At 56.0% G+C, this 7,294-nt stretch overlaps 1 protein-coding gene across 3 annotated transcripts in view; it reads left to right on the forward strand.

Annotated features, from left to right (window-relative positions):
* LOC120504913 (hexokinase-2) overlaps positions 1-7,189 on the forward strand; it is a 29,352-nt gene extending 22,163 nt beyond the window's left edge. For all 3 annotated transcript variants that reach the window (XM_039714840.1, XM_039714850.1, XM_039714860.1), the window contains 6 exons: positions 16-111; positions 877-976; positions 1,088-1,271; positions 1,854-2,009; positions 2,445-2,678; positions 3,447-7,189. In XM_039714840.1, the coding sequence (XP_039570774.1) occupies positions 16-111; positions 877-976; positions 1,088-1,271; positions 1,854-2,009; positions 2,445-2,678; positions 3,447-3,591 (915 nt within the window). In that variant the 3' untranslated portion in view covers positions 3,592-7,189. The remainder of the gene's footprint in view (positions 1-15; positions 112-876; positions 977-1,087; positions 1,272-1,853; positions 2,010-2,444; positions 2,679-3,446) is intronic.
* Positions 7,190-7,294: the final 105 nt, after the last annotated feature.

A 7,294-nucleotide genomic window follows, 5' to 3' on the forward strand; every position in this document is an offset into this window, starting at 1 on the left:
TTTTTCCCACCACAGGGAATTCTCCTGAAGTGGACAAAAGGTTTCAAGGCGACGGGCTGCGAGGGAGAGGACGTGGTGGGGCTGCTGAAGGAGGCCATTCACAGGAGAGAGGTGAGCAGCCACAGGGCTGGGAGAAGCCAGCGGCTGCTCCCACATCCTGGCTCTCTTCAGCATCATTAATTGGCCTGTAAAACAAATTAGTGGGCTGAGCTCAGCGTAATGAGTGTCGGAATTTTCACAGCCGCCCTTACTCATCACTTGAGGTTGGATTTTCAGACCCTGGAGCTACGGGCTGGCTCCTGGCCAGGGCTGGAGCAGACTTGTCTGGTCCTGAGCTCAGGAGACACCAGCTCGTTTCCTCAGCGCAGACCACCCCGAGCTGCTGCCCAGGGGCTGCTCCTGGCAGGGCTGGCCCACTGCAGGTGTCTGAGCTCTACCTGCAGGCAGGTGGGGCTGGGGGAAGCCCCCACCTGGGGTAGCTCTGTGTCTGTGGAGGTGGATGGTCGTGGAGGACAAAGGAGAACAGTTTTAAACTAATAGAGGAGAGATTTAGGTTGGATTTTAGGAAGAAGTTCCCCCCTTTGAGGGCATTGAGGGCAGAGGGTGTGAGCCCAGAGCAGCTGTGGGTGCCCCTGGATCCCTGGCAGTGCCCAAAGCCAGGCTGGACAGGGCTTGGAGCACCTGGGACAGTGAAGGTGTCCCTGCCCATGGCAGAGGGAGAATGGGATGGGCTTTAAGGACCTTTCCAGACCATTCCATGATTCTGTGACTCTGCCTGCCACACTCACCAGCCAGCCAGCTCCTTCCCCAGCCGTGGGAGCAGACTCAGCAGGAATCCCAAGCCCTCCAGGAATAACTCTTGCAATCCCTCTGCAGGAATTCGACCTGGACGTGGTGGCAGTGGTCAATGACACCGTTGGCACCATGATGACCTGTGGCTATGAGGATCCCTACTGTGAAGTTGGGCTGATTGTTGGTGAGTGTGGAGCTCCCTGTGGAGCTCCTGCTCCATGCTGCCACCCCTGCCCTGCCCTGGGGGGCACAGGAGGTGTCCCAGCTGTCCCTCTGATCCCCCTGCTCCCCACAGGCACGGGCAGCAACGCCTGCTACATGGAGGAGATGAGGAACGTGGAGCTGGTGGAGGGGGACGAGGGCAGGATGTGTGTCAACATGGAGTGGGGGGCCTTCGGGGACAGCGGCTGCCTGGATGACATCCGGACGGAGTTCGACGTGGCGGTGGATGAGCTGTCCCTCAACCCTGGCAAGCAGAGGTGGGTGCTGGCTTTGGGGGGCTGGAAGGGACCCCAGTGGGGCTGAGAACCGAACGCTCCTCGTGGAGCTCCTGCTCCGTGCTGCCACCCCTGCCCTGCCCTGGGGGGCACAGGAGGTGTCCCAGCTGTCCCTCTGATCCCCCTGCTCCCCACAGGCACGGGCAGCAACGCCTGCTACATGGAGGAGATGAGGAACGTGGAGCTGGTGGAGGGGGACGAGGGCAGGATGTGTGTCAACATGGAGTGGGGGGCCTTCGGGGACAGCGGCTGCCTGGATGACATCCGGACGGAGTTCGACGTGGCAGTGGATGAGCTGTCCCTCAACCCTGGCAAGCAGAGGTGGGTGCTGGCTTTGGGGGGCTGGAAGGGACCCCAGTGGGGCTGAGGGTGCAGGAGCCCCACCAGCCCCTTGGTGCATCCAGGGGATGATGGGCAGGACAGTGACCTGTCCCTTGTCCCCTGCCCGTGGGTGGGGGCCGTGCTGCTGGGCTTGTACCCAGGGCAGCTGGCAGAGCTGGAATCCCCACCCAGCCCCAGTGTCCCTTCCTGTGCTGATGTCTGGCCTCGTCCTCTCCTGCCCAGATTTGAGAAGATGATCAGTGGGATGTACCTGGGGGAGATCGTCCGCAACATCCTGATGGACTTCACCAAGAAAGGGCTGCTCTTCCGGGGACGGATCTCGGAGAGGCTGAAGACCAGAGGGATCTTTGAGACCAAGTTCCTGTCCCAGATAGAGAGGTGAGCTCCAGCAGGAAGTGAGCACCAGCTGCCGGTCAGAGCAGGGGTGGAATTTGGGGGACGTGCCCCCAGGGCTGGTGGGAGAAGCTCCACGTGCTTGGTGTGGAGCCAGGATGGTGCCACAGGGATAAATCAGCAGAGCCCACGTGGTTGTGGCACAGACAAGGAGGCTGGCAGCACAGATGGCTCTTTATCCCCTGCCCTGGGCACGGAGCGGGTGGGGTGGGTTGCAGGGGTGTCACACTCCGCTGGCTTTGTCCTGAAAAAGCCTCCCTGGTTAGAATGTGACACCAGGCCACGTCCAGGTCTGAAAGCTGAGGCTGAGGGGGGCTGTAGGGCCACCCCAGGCACTGTCACGAGCCACGACTGCCTGGGCAGTAGATGAGGAAGAGGAGGCCTCACGTCCCTCACGCTGTCCCCGCCGTGTCCCCGCAGCGACTGCCTGGCCCTGCTGCAGGTGCGCTCCATCCTGCAGCACCTGGGCCTGGAGTCCACGTGCGACGACAGCATCATCGTCAAGGAGGTGTGCGCGGTGGTGGCGCGGCGCGCGGCCCAGCTCTGCGGCGCCGGCATGGCCGCCGTGGTGGACAAGATCCGCGAGAACCGCGGCCTGGACTTCCTCAAGATCACCGTCGGCGTGGACGGCACGCTCTACAAGCTGCACCCTCAGTGAGTGCCTCTGGTTGGGCTCCTTGGGAGGGTGAGGGGCTCGGGGGGAAGGTTCAGGGGGTGACGGGGGAGGATTTGGGGTGGTTTGGGGGATTGAGGGCTGCCGGGAGCTCGCTGACACAAACTTGAGGCCCAGCAGGAGTCAGCTGCTCCCTTAAGGACAGGGGCTCCTCCAGTCCCACTGACCTGACCCAGACGTGGTGACCAGGTTCAGCCAGGGCTCCAGGGATGAGGCAGCTCTGACCAGCAATGAGCTGGGTCATGAAAGTTCATGGCCACACAAAAACTTGCCCATGCCAGAGCTGGCCGGCTGGTGCTGTTGGGCATTGGAGCTTCAGACAGGGACTAAGGCACTGGGCTGAGCTTAAACAGGGCTCAGAGCCCATGGGCAAAGGGAGGCACTGAAAACTCCCCCCAGGTGGGGCTGGTCAGGGCTGTTGAGGCTCATTTGTGCTCCCAGAGCTTGGTGGACCTCAAGAAGGGGCTGGGGTTAGTCCTGAGTGAAGGCACAGCACGGTTGTGTTGTGCTTGGGCTGAAGTGTGGAGACTTGGGCTTTCTAAGCTTCATCCCTGGCAACTCTGTCTCCATCCATCCATCCATCCATCCATCCATCCATCCATCCATCCATCCATCCATCATCCATCCATCCTTCCCCTCGGGCTCTGCGTTGCTCTCCCAGTCTCTATGAAAGCAGCTCAGGGGTTGGGACTGACACTTCCACCCCGTGGCCGGTCAGTTCAGGACCTCTCCCTCTCCTTGCCCCGCAGCTTCTCCACGGTGCTGCAGGACACAGTGAGGGAGCTGTCCCCCAAGTGTGAAGTGACCTTCCTGCAGTCGGAGGACGGCAGCGGCAAGGGCGCCGCGCTGATCACGGCCGTGGCCTGCCGCATCCGCGAGGCCGGCCAGCGGTAGAGGGAAGCAGCTTTGCCCAGGAGCTTGGCTTCAGCAGAAGAAGGACGTTTCCTCACCCAGCCCCTCCCTCCCTCTCTGCACACACTCACACACCCCCTCCCCTCCGAGCAGACTCGTAGCTTTACTCGTCCTCCGAGGCACCACGGCGGGACCAGAGACGCCGTGGGCTCTGTACCAAGTGTTGTCGTAGGAGTTTCCTTGCATGCCATAAAACCAGCTGTCGAGTAAAGCTCACAGTGTCTTTTGGCTTCTCCCTGCATTTCCAGGTGGAGCTGGAGCTGTCCCACCTCCGTCACACCCCCGACCACTGGCCCTCCCCTAGCAGCAGTAGGGATAACACTCGGATAATTCAGACACTGCATCGTCACTTTAACAGAACCTATTTGTGTGTGTCGGAGCCGTAGCTGTCCGTGCTGTAGAAGCAAACCTCTAAGATTGGGCTAAAGACCTCCACTAGGCTTTTACCCTGATCAAGGCTGTATTATTTCCATGAAAGTCATGGTAGCTCTTCGAGCACAGGGTGCAGAGTTGCACGGGCTGCGCTGGAGGTGCCACGTGCCTCCCTTGGTGAGCAAAGCTGGAGGAGGCTGCAGGAGCCCCTGAGCAGCCCCAGCAGAGCACGTGCCTGGAAATAATTGGGGACTCAGGGTCTGATCCCATTTCCTGCCCTCTCAGCCCCACCCTGTAGGACCGTGGCGTGTGTAGGGTCGTGTTTCACCCCGGGCACCACCACCACCCCTTCCCTGGTGCATGTGTGGGCTCCAGGAGCCTCTGCCACGGGGCTCTGCCCCCCTGCCCAGCCCCAAACCCTCGCCGTGTCTGCCCTCGGCGTGGAGAGTCTGGTTTGCTTTGTGTCTGTGAAATAGTTCTGCGGCCGCAGCCTTTAGGTGGCACCTGGATTTATACACTGTATATTTATGTTTTAAGAGATCTGATGTCTTTTTATGTACATAGTCTCGGGGGGGGGGATTGTGTCACTTAGTTTTAACCTTTTCATGTTGTTGAAGAAGAGTACAGAGTAATTATTTTCTTTTTTTTTCTGTCATGTAATTTTTTTTTTTTAATTTAAAATTTTCTTGGGGTAGACTGGAGAAAGAGACCCAAATACCTGAGGACTGTTGTACAAGAGGTTTGGGCATTCTGACTTTATCACCAGGACAAAAGGGAAAGCAGAAAGCCAGGGTGTGCAGGAGCAGCAGGGCCCTGTGGTGATGCTGTGGGCTTCAGGCTGGGTTTAACCTTAGGACAGGTTTTGTTTTGTCCCCAGCTGTGCCCTGGAAGGTCACAACCATGGGGACATGACACAACCCAGGGCCCTGCAGGTCCCCTGTGCCCTCAGCATCACCTGTGTGCCATGGCCCAGTGCAGGGATCCATTTTTTGCCAACAGAAAACTCTGGATGAACTAAAAGCTGCAGGTCTCTGCCTCGGTGAGAGGAGGCAGACAGAGGGTGGGGGGGTTTTCTGTAAATATTTAGCAGAAGTTAATGAAATTTCAGTGATGTACAAAAAAAAAATATAACTAATAAACCCCACAAACAGCCCTTCAGATTGGAGGATAGAGCTTTTGTCTATTTTTATGTATATTTTTATACTGCTTGGGGTAACCTCATTACCAAAAGTCTCTCTTCTGTGTTGGGGGTCAAGTTCAGTAGCACAATTTTAAAGGAAAATTACTCTTTTGGGCATTTTAAATGCTTATTTTTTTATAAGCCTCAAGACAATGATAACAAATAAAACCTGTGTATAGAAATGATGTAAGAAACCAAGTTTAGTGGAAGTTTTAGAAGCTGTCAAATAAATCTTTGAAGGATGATACAGAAATCCTCTAATCTGGTACCAAGCAGTTTTGTGTGATTTTTTTTTTCCTCAGAAAACCAGCATTTTGCCTACTGAAAAAATGAAAACAGAAATCTTTTTAGCTGCTGCACTGTGCAGAGTTGCATTAGTGGCTGTTTTTACTCTTAGCCAGCTGTGCCCCTTCTGAAATCCGTAGCGTTTTCATCTGTCAGTGAGTGAAATTTTACACAACAGCAGTTCTGGGGGCAGAAGGGGAAGGATGGGGAGCTGAGCAGCAGGGAAATGAGAGGGTGAGAGGGAAATTGGAGATACCTGGCAGGGAGCAGGGTCACCAGAGTCCCCTCACCTGCCTGGGGTGAAGGAGGGGCTGCAGCTCCACAGGGCTGGGGAGGATCCATCACCCTTGGGGGTGGTGGTGGAGGATTTTTTGGCTGGGCTTGGTCAGAGGGATCTCCCCCAAGGCTCCCCTAATGCAGGAAAGCTTTTGGTTAGACTCAGGATCAAGCAGGGCCTGGGATGTTCCCAGTTCAGAGCGCTGCAGGACAGCTGTGGGTGCAGGGCCAGGGGTTTGGGGAGCCCCTGGAGGGTTTGGGGAGCCCCTGGAGGGGTTTTGTGCTCCCTGGGCTCCCCAGGTGACCAGCCCTGCAGGTTTTGGGTGTCCAGCCCAGCTGGGAGCAGATCCTCACGCCATAAACGTCACCATGGGAAGTTCTGTGAATGTGTTTAAAATGAAGAAGGGAAGATTAAATCCTAATTACTGATATGAAGGGAAGATAAATGATTATCTGTGGGGACAGACAGACAGACTGCTCAGGCTGATTTGTCTTTCCTGCAGCAAGAAGTGCTGCTTTGTGGGTTTAGGATGGTTTTGTTTTGCTTGGTTGTTCCCATCTGGATGCATTTTCTTTGCTGTCCTGGGGTGCTGGAATGTTCTCTGGCCATGCAGGGAGCAGAGTCTCTGCCCTTCCCTCCCTGGCAAATCTCTCTTTCCTTGATACTTTGGACAGGATTTTATGGGGCTTTTAAAATATATGTAGATCTATATGAACACAATCAGCAAATTACTGAGACTGGCAAGCAGAATTTGCCTCTTCCCTTCCTGGAGTCCAAGGCTGGCAGGGAGAAGCTCGTGCTCAGTGGCCCCAGGGTATCAGTGGGGCACAGATCTCTGGCCTGGCAGCAGCTCAGGTGCAGTTTGACCCGAGATAACTCCCTGCCTGCTCTCCCTTATCAGGCAATCCAAACCCATCTGGCTGTCAGAGAGATAAGGGGGTGAAAGGTCCAAGTGCAAGGCAGAGGTGCAAAACTGGCAAAATGCAGCGTGCAGGGCTGGGAGGTACAAGGTAACAACAAAGCCTCACCCCAGGCCCCTCCAGACAAGGAAAATGCTTTGGGCTGATCATCTGCTTGCTCTGGCACAAAAATGGGCACTGAAGGCAAAAAGAGGCAATTCCTGTTCTCAAGGAAAATTTTTTTCTCTTGTGACATCCCTGACCAGTGTGGAATCTTTCTGGCCTGAAGCAAAGAAAATGCATCTCAGAGTGGGCAGGGGAGTGCTAAAGCCAAAGACTGTGTGGCTGCTGGCAGAAACCAGTGCTGTAGATTCACCTGATGTTGTTCTCTCGTGTTTACAATATTTATTTTTAGCAATTGACTGCAATGATTATTATATATAGGCCTCCTTATTTTTGTACTTTTCATACCGTTCTCCTGAGTGTGGTGTTGTACTGCTCAGCTCCCCTCGGCCACCACTGCTGCTCCTCAGTGACAATAAACCAGAGAAAAACAACCACCAGCCACTGCTGGGCTCAGTGTCGTGTGTCTCTGCCCCTGTGCCCCCCAGCAGTCCCAAATCCCTGATGCTGGCCCTGGGAAGGGGCTGTCCCCTGGCACTGGCAGTGCCA

This window comes from Passer montanus, unplaced genomic scaffold (assembly GCF_014805655.1).
Source record: "Passer montanus isolate IOZ18808 unplaced genomic scaffold, ASM1480565v1 scaffold101, whole genome shotgun sequence".
Taxonomy (NCBI): domain Eukaryota; kingdom Metazoa; phylum Chordata; class Aves; order Passeriformes; family Passeridae; genus Passer; species Passer montanus.